The 20,542-nt window shown below is 38.0% G+C and overlaps 2 protein-coding genes across 4 annotated transcripts in view; both read right to left on the bottom strand.

The window, feature by feature from the left end:
• The window catches only part of kri1 (KRI1 homolog), a 602,835-nt gene that overhangs the window by 566,724 nt on the left and 15,569 nt on the right, over positions 1-20,542 (bottom strand). Inside the window, exons 16-18 of one of the 2 annotated variants that reach the window (XR_007447829.1) lie at positions 15,648-15,712; positions 15,459-15,554; positions 14,088-15,368 (exon numbers count right to left, since the gene is read on the bottom strand). Coding sequence is in view for 1 of the 2 variants with exons in the window: in XM_049560683.1 (XP_049416640.1) it covers positions 14,864-15,368; positions 15,459-15,554; positions 15,648-15,712 (666 nt within the window). In the remaining variant the exon portion in view is untranslated. Of the gene's footprint in view, positions 1-13,452; positions 15,369-15,458; positions 15,555-15,647; positions 15,713-20,542 lie in introns of those variants that run through there. The other variant, XM_049560683.1, reaches the window with a different exon arrangement.
• spc24 (SPC24 component of NDC80 kinetochore complex) lies at positions 3,905-12,915 on the bottom strand. Of its 2 annotated transcripts, XM_049560807.1 has the most exons (6): positions 12,827-12,915; positions 10,101-10,283; positions 9,682-9,826; positions 9,469-9,573; positions 7,087-7,163; positions 3,906-7,000 (listed from the first exon to the last, which is right to left on the bottom strand). In XM_049560807.1, the coding sequence occupies exons 2-6, from the start codon at positions 10,264-10,266 to the stop codon at positions 6,894-6,896; spliced, it is 600 nt and encodes a 199-aa protein (XP_049416764.1). In that variant the 5' UTR covers positions 10,267-10,283; positions 12,827-12,915; the 3' UTR covers positions 3,906-6,893. The 2 variants fall into 2 exon arrangements, with proteins under 2 accessions (XP_049416765.1, XP_049416764.1); XM_049560808.1 differs by lacking the exon at positions 12,827-12,915 and having other exon boundaries at positions 3,905-7,000; positions 10,101-10,278.

The following is a 20,542-nucleotide window of genomic DNA, read 5'->3' as shown; positions in this document are numbered from 1 at the left end:
TTTGTATTTGTAAAAACCTCACTTAAGTTATGATGTCACTTTTTTATATGTGCACTGAATAAAAACATGTGAATGAAGTTTAAATGGAGGTTTGTATGAATTATTAACTCCTGAGAGACGCCTCAGCTGGCTTTGTTTCAATGGTTAACGTCTGAAAGTTTCAGATCTCTCACTGATCGACATCCCTCACGTTTCTTAGCACTAAACGAAACTTGAATAAATGACGAAACTCTCTCCGTTATGATTAGACATACGAAGCACAGTTTGATAAACTACAGGGAAAAAATCTAAATATTATAAATGACATTGAAACAGATTAACTATGAAAATGATGGGGCGTCGGTGGCTTAGTGGTTGAGCAGGCGCCCCATGTACAAGGCTGTGGCCTGTCAATTAAAGGCTAAAATGCCCCCCCCAAAAATATCTTTAAAAAAAAAAAAAACGATGAAAATGATAACTCTATTTCACATTAAGATAAAGAAGTATTTTCTGTGATTTTATTCCATATCAATATTATATAATGAAGTCTATTATTTTCTATCTAGTCTATAATTTTTTTATTATCTGGTTTACTAATACATATAATTACTATGTGAATAAACAGAGTGAGCAGAACAATATGGAGGATGAAGAATGACCTAAGCATCAATAAATTAATAAATAAATATATAAATAAATATTCAGAATAATTAAATAAATATAGAAATAAATTAATAAATACAGGACTGAAAAATAAATTTGTAGATAGAAAATTAATGAATACAGGAATAAAACATTCCTGTATAAACCTGAACAAACTACAGCCATTTTTTGTGTTTTTGTTCATTTAAATGTTATTTATTTTAAATATTTTATCATTTATTGTTGTAATATCTAGGGATATTGATAAACATCAATATGTAAATAAATGTATGCATAAATACTAGTATAAATAATAAATATGGCAATAAATAAAAACAAATAAATACAGGAATAAATAAATATGAAAATATATGCATAAATAAGTGTTTATGTAAAGAAATAAACAAATAAATATGGCAATATATTAAAAAGGCATAAAGAAATAATTATGTAAATAAATAAATATGTAAATAAACAAAATGCTTAATAAATAAATGTTGAAATAAATATGTAAATAGGTGAATGCATAAATAAATAACTATGTAAATAAATGGACAAATAAATAAATATGAAATATATAAAAATGTATATATAAACAAATAAGTGTATAAATAAAGAAATGAATACAAAATTATATGAAATAATAAATTAATGAATAAATGTTGAAATAAATAGATAAATGCATAAACAATTTATTATTTATTGCTGTAATTCTTTACTCATATGTTAATGAGGTAGCAGGTCCTTAACTCTGCATTTCTTTATTATTGCATTTATTTATTTACATGTTTTTTTCAGCATTTTTTTAAACTTATTTCTGTAGTTATCTATTTATTTATTTTTTGATATTTGTGTCATTTTTCTGTCCTCTATAATTAATTCAATACCATGGTAACTTCTGAGGATGTAGTTAAGAGTGATGCTCATAATCAAACACCACAGTTTACCAAGGCCTGTCTTCAGTTGCACCATAATACATCACGAGTCAGTTGATGTTCAGTTACACCAGTCGGAAGTATTATGTGCTGCGTTACTCTGCCGAATATTAATATGCAACGGTACAAACTTTATTCAAACACTAGTGACTTGAAGAAGTCGTGAGGTGAGTTGAGGGGAAAGTCACACAGATAGGGGCTCAGCCATGACTAACAACACCCCTCCTCCATATAAACCACCTGTTAACCACTTGTTAAGAGATGTGATGTGTGCGGCTGAGGAATAGATGAAGCTGCAGAAACAAGCTGCTGTGAGCAAGCTGAAGCTCTGTTTACCGTAAGGAAACCACATATCAATGTGTGGGTCTCTAAACTTATTGTACGTGTCAGATTGAGCCTCCCTGACAGCGTATGTCATCCTGCCCACCCTTAACCACTCGCCACACTGCATTGGTACACAGCCGTGGTACTGCGTCCTTTTCAAAGAAGGAGGAGGAAGTTTCACTTCTCAGCAAAGCAGGTCTCTGGGTAAATAATAACACACACACACACACACACATATATGCTGTGTACTGCAGAAACACTACGTGGGCACTACTCTCTGCTGCCTGGAGAGAAGGTTTCAGCAGCTTCTTCTCATCACTGATGTTTTATTATAACACTGGTGCCTGAATTTAACAAATCAGAGATGAATTTGTTTCATACCCTACAGTTACATTTAAAGACACCTGTCGTTTTTTCTCAGGGCGTAGCACCTACCAGCGAGGTAAAGTTTCCATGGTTATTTCAGTTGCTCGCATGGATGTATAGAGAGAACAGGATACGGCATCAGAGGCAGAGTTCATTACTATAGACCTAATAAGACAGAGATTACGCTCTAGGGCCGCTACAAAGTCCCTTCATTACACCACCTTTGCATTTTTGCCTCTAGTGTGACATATAACATATATGTCAGCAGCACTTTCTAAACAATAACATGGCAGTAACAATCATTTATCGTCCCTGTTATAGGCCAGCTGATCTCGTCCTCAGTTCAGAGGGCAAGAAGCTCCTGGACCTCATTGTTTCCCCAGTTTGCAGACATTTTTATCCGCTGATCTTCTTCTTTGAGGTAGCTGCTAACTGCTAACAGCTACTTTTAAATCTCCTGTGGCGGGTCACATACTTCACATCTTGTCAAAACATCACACCTGTGCCGCCCATGATCCCACCCCGCTAGCTGTCCCATTTATACAGACATCATTTTGCCGCTCGATGCCGCCCTAAAGGCGAGACAACTCTGTCCCTCCATTCCAGGACTGCACCTTTTCTAAAGAGCAACGAGGCAGCATAACGGCATGAAATTCCCGCCTTTAAGAGGCAGTGTAAAAAAGGGTTTGAAAGTTGAAGCCAAAAAAGTTCAACTTCTGTGGGCCTATACAGCAAACGTAACACGGACTGAGCTAGCTACTTACGGATAGCATTCTCAGGGTTCCTACGACTTAAGGCAAGTTAGATGCAAAAATTTTAAAGACTTTTTTTTATGCCTCTCGTAATGAAATTTAAGACCAATTTTACAATAATCAAAACTGAAGGAAAATAAAACAAAACATGAAAGGCCGTTATGTAGGGCTGGCAAAACTTTTATATAAAATGGTTATTGTAACATAAAACATTACTTTTTTTGGGAAATGCCTACTGTTTGTTGGCGATTTTGTGTCTCACTCTGCATTTTCAGACGCTGCTCTTCTTCTGTGAGTTAGCCGCTAACTGCTAACAACTAACATCGAACAGCTACTTTTTAAATCTCACACCCTGGGTCGCACACATTACACATCATCAAATCGTGCTGCCCACGGTCCTGTCCTGTTCTTGCTGGGCAAGGAAGCACTACAAAGCGCAGCGACTTTCCATGGAGTGCTGCCCACTTGCTTTCGGCGCTCATGTTAACTGATCTGGCTATTCACACTGGACATGGTGCGGCACAGAGCGTCCAAGCCGGCTCATGATCTGCAGCAATAGTTCCAGCATTTGGCCTATGTTTTCCGTGAGAGAATCTGGCAAGAAAACACACTGAAAACGTACTGTAGACGATATTAAGTTTTATTTAATGTGAAATAAATGATCTGACGATGATAAATGACATGTAGTATTGGATTGGAGTATGCATCCCACGTTTCCACATATTTGTCAGTTACGCCTAAACAAAGAGCGAGAGAAGAGCAGAGCCACACACAAGCAGACAATTAACAAATCGGGGTGCTTCCACATCCTGTGTGAACCCGCTGTTATACAGACATAGTTTTGGTGCTGTTGCTACGTCCTGTAGTGCTATAAAGACAAGACTCTGCCCCCCCCCACCTCTACGATCGTACCTTACATACTGCACAGTGAGGCGACATAATGGTGAGATATTCCCTGCTTGAACAGGCAGTGTGAAAGGAGCTCAATCCACAGTGATGAGGCCTACGCAACACTCATATCACACTATAGTTTCCACTATTTTCACTTTCTAGTGTGATGTGTGTATCAGCATGTTTTTACTGCTCTTGTGCAATAAAGTCTATCTATCTATCTATCTATATATCTATCTATCTGTAATGAAGCAGAGACAGCGCAGCATTTGATCAGACCCACACAGTCGAGCAGCAGCCTCTGCTGTGTTTCCCTAACACCTCTGACACAAACCACACACAGAACTGCAGCACAGCGAAATACTAGAACCCGTAGTTATGATATTAACAGCAATTTGTTGAGTTTATTTATTGTTATATGATATATTACATTTGCTCATGATTATCTTGGACGGTGTTGCGTGGCTGCCTTTCGTAGTGAGCTGAAAGATTCTTTTTCTTTAATTTTTTTTTATTCATCAGTATGTTGAGAGGGCTGGGGGGATGTTTGGAGCATACTTTGAATAATGCCAAACAAAATCTAAGTGTTAACCTGTTATCAATAATGCTGCTTTCTACTGCTGCTCTGCATGACCTGTGAATTTTATCCTTTCATTGGTTCAGAACATCTTGCCAAATGACTGCAGTTGAAAATCAGCCAGCTGGCTAACACTGGCACATTTACAGACATGTTGATTAATGGGTGTTGTCCTTATAAATAAAATAAATGAATATTATTTTTCAAAACAATAAAATGTCCTGTACTACTATATAACTATCCACGTTTGTGCTAGGAGGGAAAATAAACTACAGCCATTTTTGTGTTTATTTATTCATTTAAATGTTATTTATTTTAAATATTTTATCATTTATCTTTGTAATATCACTCGTTATTTTTTCTGTGCTGTTTTACTGCTGCTCTGTGAAGCACTTTGGGCTGCACAAGTGTATGAAAGGTGCTATATAAATAAAGTTTGATTTGAAACACAAATCAGTGTGGTGCAGGATCTAAAGTGTAATAATTTACATTAACCATAGAGCTGCTCGTCAATCTGAGCCAGCTGACGCCACATGTGGAAACTGGCAGTACAAACTAGTTAGCAAGCAGGTGGAGAAGTTGAAACAGTGCTGTAAAAGTAATGAACAAATGATTGAAACACAGTTAAAGTTTCTTAAATGAGGGTATGAGTACCCCTAGAGATACTGTGGAGTACTGCAGAGGGTATGTGAGGTTTTATTTTTTATTTCAAAAATATCAGTCATGTATAATTCCTAAAATGAGTTTAATTAAAAAATGTAAATCTAAGTTCAGTAAAGCATATTTTATATTCAATATTCCTATTTTCAGTGCAATCGTTAACTGCTGCAACAAACAGTCACATTGTTCACTGTGTTTCTATCAAAAGTATCAAAGACAGTACATTATTGAAAACAGTCTGAGAACCACTGGTGTAAAAACGAAGCATACCAGTAACCGTAAAGTGAAACCGATACGTATAGAGCAGTGGTTCCCAACTGTTTGGTTATGGGCTCATTCTGAATGGACCGCAAGTGACTCGCAAACATGTCAACATTGTAAAAAACACACTGTATTTCTCAAGTGAAGCAAATTTCCAGTACAGAGCTTTTTATTTTGAAGTGCCATTTCCTGCTGTAGAGTGAGTGACGAATGGACAGCTACTTGACAGAGACAGCTAACTGGTTCTGAACTGAATATATTAAATTGTGTGGACCTTGAGCTAATGACTGAGGAGAACCACTGGTAGAGAGCAGCTTGTTCAAAACCCATCTTATTATTGGAAGCATTCAGCTGTGTACAAAGCCACCACCAGTCCTCCCCGTCCATATTATCTTTACACAAATAGATTTTTAAATGTTAAAATTAAGACCATATTATGTAGAATAGAATAAACAGAATAACGTGTTGAATTTCACCACAGACAGACCTGACCAAACACAGTGGGCAGATATTTCTTGTATAGTTTATATAGTGAAGTAACCTGTTAACAGCCAACTGTTTCATCGTGGCTGAGACTAAGCTCTGTGGTATGAGCCTCCCACTCAAGCTAACGTTAGCTACCCATGAGTAGAAACTGTCACCAGCATCATTTACATATTCACCACACTGACAGTAAATATTCAAGTGTCTTAAGTGTCTCAAATCTCAGAGTAGAAAGTTAGGTTAACGTTCTATGTGACATTTTTCTCTTTCCCCCAAAAGGCGGCGTGACCTTGGCAATGACACAACACTGGTCCAGACTGTGAACATCATGTGATACTGGAGATGTTTCAACAGTCACGGTGCAGCACTAGATTGTAAATCAGTGACACTAGGAACATATTCTGCATAACATTCAACATGTTTTGGGATTTTCATGAACGTTTTTTGAACAACAGCCAAAGCAAATGTATATTTAAGACTTTTCTAAAACATTCTGTCAATTCCAAACCGTTTCCAGATTTTCTATTATCATAACATTTCCAGGACTTTCATGATCTTGGGTGGAGGTTCATCTGACAAAACAAAGTTGGGAACCACGGGCCTAAACTATAGTGAAACTAGTCTGACTAATCCACACGCATACAGGCCTCTTCTAAAGCTTTCGACAGTGTCTCACAGTTTTCATCAGCTAACGGATTCTGCTCATCTTGTAACCAAAATATGAAACTATAACAAAAACTCTGCTTTTAAAAACAGCTCATCTCTTTGCAATGTCTCATGAGTTTGTGTGATTAAAAGGAAACCATGTGGGCATATTAAAAACAGCTCTGCAGCGCCGTCTAGTGGCCGCTCTGCAGATGAGTCTGTGTTGCTGAGATATAAATACAGAACTACGAAAAGAATAAGGTCTGACATATTTAATCATAAAACAGTGTAAATGTTGTAAAGAAAAGAAGAAGTCAAACAAATATAAAGACAAACAAAAACAATGTACACATTTCTGACACCACCACCGCCCTCCATCTACCACTCAGTGCTGACAAAGCCCCACAGCTGGTCGCTTACATCATTACGAGAACGCAGCGAGGTGTCGATGTTGATGGGCGTCGCCAGGTCGGCACCGTAGTGCACTGCGAGAGGAGAAAAGAGAAGGACAACCTGAAGCAAAATTAACAGACACACACAAGACATAAAACAACAGAAGACAAAAACGTACCTCCTCTTAAGATGTTGGGCTGTGTGTCGTATTCCCACTTGATCTTGGAAATTACGTAGTACAGCTGAGCCACGTATCTGATGAGGGGAGAATAAAATCAGAAAATACATCAAACTAAGCGCAACTCCCAAATTTAACTACCGTTAATGTCAAGATTTTTTATTTCCAAAAAGAAGGGTGCTCAATGTTTAACTTTGAGGACAAAACAAAGCTGTATGTGTATCACATCATCTACAGAAGCATTCAGCTGTTTTAGCAGCACGCAGAGAAATTGTCTCGCACGTTTTGCATCATCTGATCGGCTCTTATGATCAAACTCTTACACCCTATACACTGGCCTAAGTCCCACATTAACAAGGTGACGAAAACATAATTTAACACCTCAGAAACATTGCTACGGTACGATTATTTATAAATGAAAAAAGATGCAGAGAAATTGATTCATGCCTTTATTTCAAGCCGACTTGACTACTGCAATGCCTCCCAAAAAACACCACACAGAGACTTCAGCTGATTGAAAACTCTGCAGCTCAGCTATGAACCAGAACCAAGAGGAAAGAGCACATCAGGCCAGTCTGAGCTGCTCTGCACTGACTTCCTGTTACATTTAGAATTGAGTTTAAGGTCCTCCTCCTTGTTTACAAAGCCCTACATGGGCTAGGACCGAGCTACATCGCTAACTCCCTTGTTAACTAGTTGCCTCCAAGAACACTGTGATCATCTGTTGCTGGTTTACTGGAGGATCCCAGCAACAGCCTGAAGAAGATCAGAGATGCAGATTTTGTCAGTGACGCCTTAAAGCTATGGAACACACTACCTACAGATATCAGGGAAGCTAGCTCGCTAAATAGTTTTAAAAGAAAGCTAAAGACGTATCTGTTCACTTTGGCCTTTAACTCTCTCTGACTTTCCACATACAGGTCTGAAACTCCTGCCCTTTATGTTTCACGCTGCCACAGCTCTTTAAATATCTCACTTGATTTTATGATTTAGTTTTACAACCCTACGATTTTCTGTTTTATGTCCATTATGTCTATTTTCATATCTTCATAATCCTCGCTCCTTGTTCCCAACTCTGGCTGCTTGAAGTAGAGATAGTGAGGTAACTCTGTGTAGCAGCGGCGCACATCGTTAAAGGGAAATTTCGGTTTATTTCAACCTGTCTCCTATCGTCCTAAATTTGTTTCAAGTGACTAGTGACATAGAAATAATAGTTAGCATGTTAGCCGTTAGCCTAGATACAGCCGGGGCGCATAGTAGCGTCAGACCTGTTAAAACGTAAGTGAACGGGCAACCTTCAAGTGCAAAGTTAGTCCACTAAACAAGCTTTTTTTCTCCACAAAGACCGCCTCATATCGTTAGGATAAATGTCAGAGAACATATAGAAAACGACATGTAAACGTGTTGTCTTACCTTACCGGTGTGCTGCCATGTTTGTTTACCATCTAGCTCTGCTTTCCGAAATATATCTCGCGAGCTCTAGATAAAGCCCAGCTGGATACTACTCCAGGTGGAGGTGTCTCGTCCTCGGTCACATCCAGACCTTGAAAATAAAGCTGCAACCGGTCCCATTCCTTGCAACAGAGGCATTCCTCTTCTGTGGGCACTGGGGCACAGCATTCACAGGTACACCACCAATCTCCAGAGCTACGCAGCCTTGCAGCAGCCATTCCTCCTCTCTCGTCCTCCACCTGTTGCGCCTCTCTCTCTCCTCCTCCTCTGTTCTTCAATTTCACGAAGCTCTTCGTCAGTGTATTCTGGCTCAAATAAATAAGGGCGGCCATCAAACTCTGCAAAATCAAATTCCTCCTCCACAAAGTCGAAGTCTGGCAAAAAGTCAGCCATTATTCTATAAATCTTTCATAAAATAAATGAATGAACTTTTCAGGCTACTGTCCGGTTCTGCCTTCCAGCTGTTGCTGCTTGTTCTCACGAGATTTCAGGCACGGTATGAGATCGCTGCTTGTTCTCGCAATATTCGGCTAGATGGTAAACAAACATGGCAGCACACCGGTAAGGTAAGACAACACGTTTACATGTCGTTTTCTATATGTTCTCTGACATTTATCCTAACGATATGAGGCGGTCTTTGTGGAAAAAAAGCTTGTTTAGTGGACTAACTTTGCACTTGAAGGTTGCCCGTTCACTTACGTTTTAACAGGTCTGACGCTACTATGCGCCCCGGCTGTATCTAGGCTAACGGCTAACATGCTAACTATTATTTTTATGTCACTAGTCACTTGAAACAAATTTAGGACGATAGGAGACAGGTTGAAATAAACCGAAATTTCCCTTTGAGCAGCTGTGGTGACTGAAGGTAAGAACAGTAGTTGGATCAGTCTTTTGACAAGACACTTTCATGACGCTGTATCTGAGACTCACACTGCTGAGGGGATGACCTCAGTTGTGTCTTCTTCCACCTCGTTCTGAAGAGTCTCCAGCTCGTGTTCGGTGTTTCTCAGATTCTCCAACTCTCTCTGCAGAAATCTGGAGGAGGATTAAGGACGCTGACGAAGAAAAGGGTGAATAAAGCCGGACAGGATTCATAATGACACTAAAAAGAATCTCCTTCAACACAGACGTATAAAAAGATACTGTAGTTCTGAGTCAGTCATCTGGCTCTTGGCTGTGCACTGCCTCAGCTGCTCCTCCAGGCTCTCAAGCTCCTGCTCCCTTTGCTTCTTCTCCTCCTCCATGTCCAGCAGCCTTTGACCTGCACTCTCCTCAATCTGAGCCACATCTGGGGATGGAGGACAACGACAGAGAGATAAGACAGGAGTAAGAGATGAAGATCAGAGGGAGCGGTCTGAGTCTGAATCACTGTCATTTGGAAAACTCTGTAGTTGCATCAAGGATGTAATCTGGCTACATGTACTGACATTAGAGACACTATTCAGGACCACACACACAGAGAAACACTCAAATTCTTCTTTATTTAGCAGTGATAATGAACCTAGAGTTTGAAAACACTGACAGCTGAAACACAATAGATCTTTAAATGTCTGATTACTCACCTTTTAAAATCTGTGTCACAATCTTTTTTGTTTCTACGTGTTGATCAAAAAGAGCCTGGTGTTCATCTCTCACTCGTCTCAGTATCTTCGGCTGGCTGCTGTTGATGAAGTCCACCAACACTTTCCCCGTCTCCTCCAGGTCCTGAAACTTATGACCTTGAGCCATTGTGGTGCCACTGGATGCTAAATAGGACATAAAAAAAGAGATTCAACCCAAAACACAGTATGTGCAGAGAGCACCTCGAGGCTTGTTAAGCTTCAAGTCATCAATAACAATAAAAAACCAAATAATATGTGGTAAAGTCTACAGCGGTAGAAGAAACATTCAGATATATTCAAAGTTATTTCAATAAAAGTAGTGGCAATACTAGAGTATAATAAAACTAAATTAATAGAATCTTTAGTTCAGGATAAATTAAGTTGAGCAAAAACTGACATATTTCTGTGTTGAAGTGAAGAGTTACAGAAGAAAATTGGGTCATCTCTGTGTCTCTTACATAAACTAACATTGAAAGAGATGCCATGCAGCTCGAATTGCATCAGTACGAAGGGATATGTCTTTAATGTTTTTGTTTTTAAATGCAATTTGGTAAAAATCCAAGTGGCCATGTCTAAATCCAAGAAAACTGTCTCGCCCATAAATTTAAAGGTGTAGGTTTCAAGGAGGCTGTAAACTGTAGGCGAGTGATTTCAACATAGTGACCCAGGGAAACATACGTTAATGAGAATGAAAAATGTGTTAATGAATGAATAAATATAAATAAATAAATATATATAAATATATATAGAATATATATATAGAAACAAATCAAGAGAAATGAATAAATACAGAAATTAAAAAAAAACAAAAGAATAAATAAATCCTGAAACTAATAAATGAACGCATAAAGAAAAATACCTGCACAGGTTAAGATCACCTACCTCATTTACATACATGTAAAAAATTACAGAAATAAATATAGTTGTACAAAAATATAGGAGATAAATTTAAAGTTTATTTATGACCTGCTTATCAGTCAACTTTTTTGCATTTACCTACTTATTTCCATCTCTTTTCAACATATATTCTTTTATTTATTCATTATTTATAGGGGTGTGAATCACCAGCTTCATCACAATACGATATTATATCGATTTGTTTGGATGACGATACGATGTTTGCCGATATCACAAATTCTGTCACAATACAATTTCGATTCGATTCGATTCAGGAGCCTGCGATGAATATGATGCGATATCATATGCCCATCTAACACAATCATTTACATCAACTCACAAAAACATCTAGAATATGATTTGACCATTTTATTTCTGAGCTGTTTGTTGTTTGAGCGGAGGCGCACTTGCCCAGAAATGGTGACACAGACATGCTATGTGAATTTCAAAATAAATGTGTATCTTTAAGATGACGATATGGATTGATGTTTTCATTTTGCATCGATATAATCAGATCGTTAATCAATGAATCAATGTATCGATGTGGACTGATGTATCGTTACACCTTATGCAATTATCTGTTTATTTCTCATTTTTATTTCAACATTTTTTATTCTTTTCTGTATTTACTTCCATAGTTATTCCTGCACTTATTTATATACATATTTAGATTTGATTCCTGAATGTATTTATTGTTTTCATATTTATTTATTTCTGCATTTGTTTATTTATTTCTATATTTATTCTTGTATTCATTTTTTATTTCCATATTTATTTATTCATTCATTCATTCATTCATTCTTGTATTCATTTTTTGATTTCCAAATTTATTTATTCCTGAATTTTTTCTTTACTTTTATATTAAATGACTAAATGTCTAAATGAATACAGGAATAAATAAATAATTTCCATATTTACTGATTCCTGTATTTTTTCTTTACTTTTAAATTAAATTACTAAATGTCTAAATTAATACAGGAATTAATACATGAATTAATAATTTCCATATTTATTTATTTATTTATTAATTTAGACATTTAGTAATTTATTTCCATATGTATTTCTTTATTCCTGTATTAATTTAGACATTTATTTATTTACATATTTATTTCTTTATTCCTGTATTCATTTAGACATTTATTTATTTACTTTCATATTTATTTACTTATTCCAGTATCTATTTATTTACTTTAATATTTATTTATTCCTGTATTTATTTAGACATTTAGTAATTTATTTCCATATTTATTTATTTATTTATTTATTTATTTATTTATTCCTGTATTTATTTAGACATTTATTTATTCCTTTAATCCCTGCAGTTAATAATATATACTTAAGTCATTTTCCATCCTCCATATGTATTCATCATCTGACCTACAGGGAAAAACATCGCTGAGAACATAAAACCATTTGAAGGGTCGTATTGATGAGTCACATTAAGTGAATATTGAACAGGCAAACATACGTTACGTTCCCAGAACACCTGATTTATGTACCAGTAAACCACGAAACGGGACATAAGAAAGATTACATTACTTTCCAACTCTAACCCCGCTGGTGTTTTTAATCCACCAGTCACAAACAGACAGGTCGCCAACTCGCTGTGGTTTGTTTACTGTGTTTACAGCTGTAGCCGTTAGCTTCGCAGCTAGCTAAACTACGATAGAACGATACTGACACACGGTAAAAGTCACAAACAAAACTGTTGACTCGATGACTAGCTGATAAAAACAACGTTCCCGGCACAAATAAACACGTTTTCGTTAAAGTAAAGCAGAACAACTCACCGTGCAGCTTCACTGTGTGATTCAAATTCAGACACTGAGCGCGCCTCTTCTTCTTCTTCTTCTTCTTCTTCTTCTGTGGTCATTGGCGGATATAGAGCAGCCTCTGACGTGCTTACCGCCACCTACTGTACAGGAGTCACACTACGGTTCGTGTAGTAATACAACAAAGTTCAGGAAAACTCCAACAAGACTCCTGTTCTCTTCACTTGTCTCCTGTTTCTATTGTTTTTCATCCACATTCAAATACTCTGTTATACTCTGTTTCATCTCGACAGCCCCCCACTCTCCCCACATTTCATTTTGGGCTCGATAATAGCTGTAAAAAGCTAAAGTTTAACCACTCTGGAGCCTGAACCTATCAAACTAAACTGTGATGACTGTGTGAACTGATGCTGCTCAGTGATCTCAAACAAAAGGAAAATCTGAAACACTGTGTATTTACTTAAAATAAATAAAAGGTGTTTTAATGAGACAGGCCTTTATTTGACAAAATGTGCAGGCTAGTAAAAGAGACTGGACGTTTAATTTAAGTTCTACTGTAAATAAAACACTTGCAAGACAGTTTTTGGACGAACTTCCAGGTAGCAAATCGTTAAATGTTTAGTGATGCGTCAACACACAGGTCCAAGTGTTTAAAGTGTTTATTCAGTCATTAATACATCTCTGAAACTCAGATGATGTGCTGGGATTCACATCTACATGAGTGCCTCCATCTAGGTCACACGTTATAAGCATACTAGTTAACCACCCTCACCGACCTGGTGCAAACCACGTGGGAATAGTTTATTTATGGTTCACAAATATGCTTGAATCTGCTGTGGAAGAACACGACGGACCAGTGTGCTCTCTGATGTCAGTTAAAATTGGAATACTCGATAGAAAATGGACGCCTTAAGAAGAGTAAGGAGTCTTTTTACTCCACATCAGGTTTAACCTGCATGTTTGTTAACGTGTGGACACACCAAACCGACATCAAAGAACTAGCAGCGACGAAAGCCAACTGTTGCGTCGTCTACGTCGCCTCACGTTGCCCTGTGTCAGTTGCATTTGAACACACTACACGGACTACATCCAACAGCCAAGTAGCACGTACATTCTGCGCCTGCGTGAGAGAGAGTGGAGTGACAGAGTGGTACATCCTGTCAGCTGAGGGGTTTCCTGTCTGTGCAGCCGAGCACCGCAGCACCTCCACGGACTATTACATCCAGACGGTCCCGGTGTTTCCTCCGCAGGCTCCACTTCACTCAGCTGCCCGATAAACCCGCTGCTTCTTCCCACTTTAACCTGAATAACAAACCAGGGCTCGGTGCTCCGGTTGGATCCAAACGGAGAGCCGGGGCTAGCTGGGAAGCTAGCGGAGGCTAACTGGCTGTGCTTCCCTCCGGTCATGCTGCGGCTAACGCTCCGCTAGCCGCTCCCAGCTAGCTCCGGTTTGTTATTCAGGTTAAAGTGGGAAGAAGCAGCGGGTCTGTGGGGCAGCTGAGTGAAGTGGAGCCTGAGGAGGAAGCACCGGTTAGCCCCGGTTTCACTATAGGCAGATTCACTCGCTACAGGGGCGAGGAAATAAAACCTCAACAGCCAATCAGAGTGATCTCTCTCACCGACAAGCTTTGCCGCCCTTTTCAACATGCTCAATCGGCTGAAAAGCCGCTGATGCCGACGCCAAAGTGCCGACGGTGCGGGACACACCGCCGACAACTAGGCCGACAGACGCTCACCGACAGCCCGACTTTGGTCGACGGCCGACTGTCGGCTTGGTGTGTCAGGACCTTTACAGTTTCTATGAAATATAAACACAGTACAAATGTAGAAAGAGAAATGTTAATTTCACCAAATCCATTATCTAATTAATTGTATACTAAATTGTAGGTATATCAAATTAACTCAAAATCTGTAGCCATCATTTTAAACACTATTTTTTTCCCAAATCAAACTGTAAATTTGAGGTCACAAAACAATGACTGTTTTTAAAATGTGTTTAATTTGTGGACCGTAGGAATCACAGGATCGTACATCGACAGTTAATCTGAGGTGTCGTCACTCTTTGTTCTTCAGCTTCTCTTTCTTCTCCCGTTCTTTTCGTCTCTGTCGGCCGAGCTGTCTGAAGAACAGTCTCTTGGGGTTCAGGCCGTACGCCTTCAGTCTCTGTCGACTGAACTCACGCCCGCCTATTTTCACCCCGCTGCTTCCTGATATGAGGCGTCCACTGGAGGACTTGTGCTTCTTCTTCGACCATTTGGGCCTCTCAGTCCTTTCATCATCTTTACCTGCTGCTTCCACAGCGGTCACCTCTGTCTGCGGCTCCTCTTCCTGTGGCTCTTCTTCCTGTTTCATCTTCTTGTTCTTGGGTACCAGAATCTCCTCCTCCTCTTCCTCCTCGTCCACTGCCTCTCTGAGAGCCTGGGCGAGCGTGTCATCTGCAGAGTCCATGATGGCGGGGGCGTCACCATCCTCTGCTGCCTCTCGCTTCTCAGCATCCTTCAGACGATCTCTTCTCTTCTTCCCCACCTTGGTCTTCACCTCTGTCAGCTCTCTGTCCTCCCTGCAGATAAAGTCAGTTAAAAACGTTACATATTGTTTCTCTAACAGTGGATTTATCATCAGGCGTGCGGGTGATTAGTGTCATACTCACTGAGAGTAAACAGAGCTCAAGACTTCTTTCTTCTTCTTCTCATTCTTGGCCTTGATTTTATAGTTCTTCAAATCACTCATCTCTTCCTTCTCAGACCTGAGAGAACAACAGGAAATGATCTGAGTGAAGGAAGCGACCTCAGACAACAGAACAGGTGAGACACTTCAACATGAAGGACTGAGTCTGTACCTGAACATGCACGTCTTCTTCAGAGAGCACCAATGGTTCAGCTCCTTGTCATCAGCCGTTAAAATCTGAGTGAAGAAGAAACAGAGTCTTTACTTGGTTCAATTTTAAACTTCTGTAACACCGGGGTCGACTTCTTACAGCCTTTACACACCAGAGGCTTTTTATTCATGCGAATTAATTCGCACCTAAGTTTGATACCAAAACCCAGTGCCTTCCTGTACAGTTGGTACAGATTTCAGGGCCTCATTTCTAGGGCTGCACCCTGACAGTCAACCAAACGTTAGTCAACCAGAGAGAGAGAGATTTCACTGGTCCATTAGTCTCAGAAAAACAAACGTGAAACTCCTTGTCAAAATAAATTAAACCCCTTCTTCTGTAAATATTCAGTCTGATGAACATGGAAAAGTTGATCATGTTAGTGCAGGGCTAGCCAGAGCTTTACATCTGTCCCACAGACAATAGGCCTACACACTTATAAACAGCACCTGGAAGAAGATCAGCTCTGCACTCAGGACTTCAAGTGAACAGGATATATGTAGGCTATATCTCAGTGTTTTTGCAGCTTCTCACTGAATCTCTGTGGTTTGGGGTTTAGTTTCTCTCCTGTGTCCTGTTTTTACTTTAGATATCTACTTTATTTTACCGTTCATGTTCGCTATCAGCCGTGCAAGAAGTTGCTGCTTGAAAACTCAACATTTCTTATTTTGGTGCTTCACAATAAAAGCTTTACATAACACAATAACTGGGGCTTTTATTGTGAAGACTATAGGAAACTAAACGTGTTATCGCTGAATTAGCGGCTTCTCTTCAATAAAGACCAGTCTAATAATGCAGCAGGGAGGAAGAGTAAAAGCAGAAACAGCCACAGTGAGATGTTGATGAAGAGCTGCAGACAACAGGCTCTTACTGCTCCTCTGCAAACAGCTCACCTCCGACAGGTGAACTTCTTCTACCTGCCCTGCTGTTGAAAAACACATGCAGCAAAAAAATAACAGGAGACTTCAGTCGTGATCAGCTAACAGCTGAACATGTAGCCCACTTTGTATAAAATACCGGGATATATCTCCTATGAATTTTTGCCCATATCGCCCAGCCCTAAATGACACCTAGCTCTATTCAGACACATTTTTGTTAACGGTTGTTTTTAATCATGACTATCTGCACACATATTATGCGGCAAAAAGGTGCCATAATTTCCCCCCCCACAACAAAGTTGATATTTCTGAGCTTTTGCAATGCACATGAAGGCATTACATACATTATGATATATGGAGTAGAAAACAAAGTTTTGTCTCCAGTTAATTATAATCTCTATATTGAGGCTATAATCGCTAACGGACGCTCAGCAGAGGAGAGTGTGTTAGGCGTATATGAACCAGTTACTGGTGTGGTGAAAGATAATTCATCATCATAAAGAAAACTCACATTTGTCAAGCATGGATTTCTCTTACTGTCCTCGTTACTACTCGTGGAAACGACCCCGTAAAATTGAATTTAATGTGGAGGTAACATTAGACAACTTTTAAAACTTTTTAAAATGTAATATATTACATGAACGCATTACTTTTGTAACGTGTTACTCCAACACTGCTAACTACTGTTAGCACAATTAGCAGTGCAGCACAGCTACCTGGGCTTTTGTGGCTCTTACACAGCAGGTCGACCTGGGGGGAGACTGGGGGTGGCCGTGATGTTTCCGCAGCTATGTCATATCAGTGACTGCGTTGGGTTTTCTCCGGGATGCTCCGGTTTCTCCAACACTCAAAATCAATTTGGAAAGTAACTGGACAAAATGAATAAAATAAAAACAACTACATCTTTCAATTGTGTCGTTTGCATTTCCTGTACACCTCCTGTATGACTAGAAGTGATGATGATGCCACAAACTGATGAATAATGGGCATGAATTAAGTTCTTTCTATTCTATTGTTTTAATTCTGCTTAAGAAGTATTCTGGTAAAGTTACCCCCACATGGCTCAGTGTACCTACTGACTTGGATCAATTAACCACTAACCTGCAGCAAGTTCAGGACTCCAGACTGACTTTTTTTAGTCGAAGCACTGCAGCCCCTGACTGAAACATTTTAGGAGCACAAGCAGAAAATTTAGGGGCACACCTTAAATCGTCCTGCAACACATTTATTTACATTTTCGGCCATTTAAACTGTATCATAAACTGTATGTAGTCTACTGTATATTAACATTGGACTGTGTTAATTATTGAAGTATTTAGCATCACAGAGACTTGTGGTCAGTGGGATGTGAGGATTCTTAAACATGTGGGTCAATGAAGTGACGCTACTTTTTTTGTGTCCATATGGTTTAGTCAAATTTAAAAAGGGTTAAAATTTGAAAATAAATGTACGATTAACTTACAAACTTTAATTTTGTGTGGATCCAGTATAAAATTTCTACTTTTAATACATTCTGAGAGAATATATTAGAGGATAATGGCAAAAATGTCTAAGTGGTGTAACCATAAAAACTTGCACCAAATAATTAAACTTGCTTAAAAACACTAAAATTCTCAATAAAACACCATATCAACTAGTTTGGCATGATCTTTAAATTATTACTTTTTTATATTCAATAAAAGGTAATGGAATACAATTGTTCTAAATATGAAATTTAAATTGGGGAATCATGAAAGTCAAGTAAACTACATGAAGTGTCAAGTGGTGTAACCACCATTCAAGAGGCCGTTTTGCTAATATAGTAAATAAGGCCATGTGACAGGAAACGGTGTTAGAGAGAAGGACCCCTGATGATCACAACTGCTGCATGACAAGATTAGAATCTCTTAAAATTAGTATAAATTGACGTTTTTAGACTGTGGTCAGGTTTGGTAAGTGTACATGTCAAATGGTATGACCCTAGAAAAACAATTCATAAAAATCATTAAAATGAACATTTACTTTAAAAATTATGTTTGAAATATTGAGACTAAGGCCATGTGCTTACACAGGTGTCCATGGTAATGCCTGTCAAATTTGATTTTAAAATGAATTGTCAAATGGTGTAACCGGTTACACCATTTGACTCCTATTAAGAGCCTTTCTGTTATAGGCAATTATATCAAATATCAGCAGTTTATGACAGTAATTTGTTAGATATCAGTAGTTTGATGCTAATTAAAGATGTATTATAAAAAAAAATACTTTTGATCTTGTACAGTAGCTTTAAAATACCTAAAAATCCAATAATTCATTTAAAGTAGAAATGTTACTCAAATATTAAAATTTCTGTCTGTAAAATACAGTTATTTACATTTCTATTTCATTACAATATATGATACATTTATAGAAAGCTAAAGTAATCAAGCTAAATAAATAAAATCAATTTTCCCCATTAGATGCCAGTTCCTAACAAGGAAAAAGTGGCTCGTCATAGAGTGCTAATGCAAATGAATGCTAATGCTGCAGCAAGGGCCAATTGCATCCTTACAAGCTGTTGTTGTCGTCAGGTCACTTTTTCCCTTATCAGAATTTTAAACACAAAACATGAAACATGAGTTAAATTTTAAAGTTAAATGATTGTTAGGAAATAATTCACAGTAGAAGAAATTAGTTAATTGTTGTCAGCTGTTCCTTTTTCTGAACTTTCTCTCTCATTAAATTTTTATCAACCGTATTCACAATAGTAGACAGTTCACCCTTATGAGTTGTCAGGTGACTTTTTTCTTATCAGAACTTAAGATACAAAACATGAGTTACATTTTTAAAATGAAACACTGATTATAAAATGTTTTTTCAGCAAAGAATTTACAGTAGAAGAAATTAGCTCACTGTTGTCAGATGTTCTTTTTTTTCTGAACTGAAATAACATGAAAAAACAAGTTCACTTAACCTTGTTGACTGTCATATTTGATTTTCTGTGTCAGTTCCTTCACCAAACAATGGTGTTTGACTGCAGAAGGAACATGGTCAGGCAGTGTATCATTTTTTTATGAAAAATACCAGTTACACCAATTGACACAACCCAGTGTCATTTGGTGTAACTGGTATTTTTTCATAATATTATATACAGGAAAATAAATGTGGAGTAAAATGTGGAATAAATATAATCCACTTCTGCAGTGCAACACTTTTTTAAACAAATTTTACATAATTTGTCACGTTATTTAGAAAAAAAGGGGTGTTTAAGAAATGTCCTGCTCAGTATTGCCAAAATGCATTAACATTTAAATATAGAAATACTCCAAAAATATCTTATTTCAATTCAATGCTTTTGAAATAAAGATGTTTTTCTAAATACACTTACATCTACTGTAGGTGGATAAAATATTTAATATTTATCATTCTTTCGTGGTTACACCATTTGACATTTTCAGGAGCATTCAGTCTTACTTTTCATAAAAAAATGGTGCAAATGTCATTTCAAATGACAAACAGCAAAAATACAGAAGGTACATTTTAACAAATCTGATGCATGCTTTGAAAACTATTTTTGAAGATATTTCTGGATTGCTCATCCTGCCAACCCTTACTTGTCACTGACCCATGTACAGATGTGAAGCCCTGACTATATCTGACTGATCTTTAATGAAAGCTGTTGTCTTGTATAAAATATGAACCTGATAGTCAGACACAATGTATTTAGCCTGTGTAGTTGAGGGAACAGGTCAAACTGATATGATGCTGATTTACATGAGAGTTCATGTCAAATGGAGGTTGAACCATGAACATAAATTATAGATTGCCTGTAAAGCATTTTTAAATTAATCTATCATAATTAAAACAACTGGAGACTGAGAACAAACTGATAAGAGTTTGAATTCATTTGGATTCAGCCCAAATGTCCGCACTTCACCACACTTGCAGACTTTGCAGGCACGTTCCCGAGAAGTCTGGGAGTGCTTAGGGCTCAAAATCCACAATTCATCCAGTCCACACGGG

The sequence above is a fragment of the Epinephelus fuscoguttatus genome, linkage group LG19 (assembly GCF_011397635.1).
Source record: "Epinephelus fuscoguttatus linkage group LG19, E.fuscoguttatus.final_Chr_v1".
NCBI lineage: Eukaryota > Metazoa > Chordata > Actinopteri > Perciformes > Serranidae > Epinephelus > Epinephelus fuscoguttatus.
This window is presented reverse-complemented; position numbering and strand designations above follow the sequence as displayed.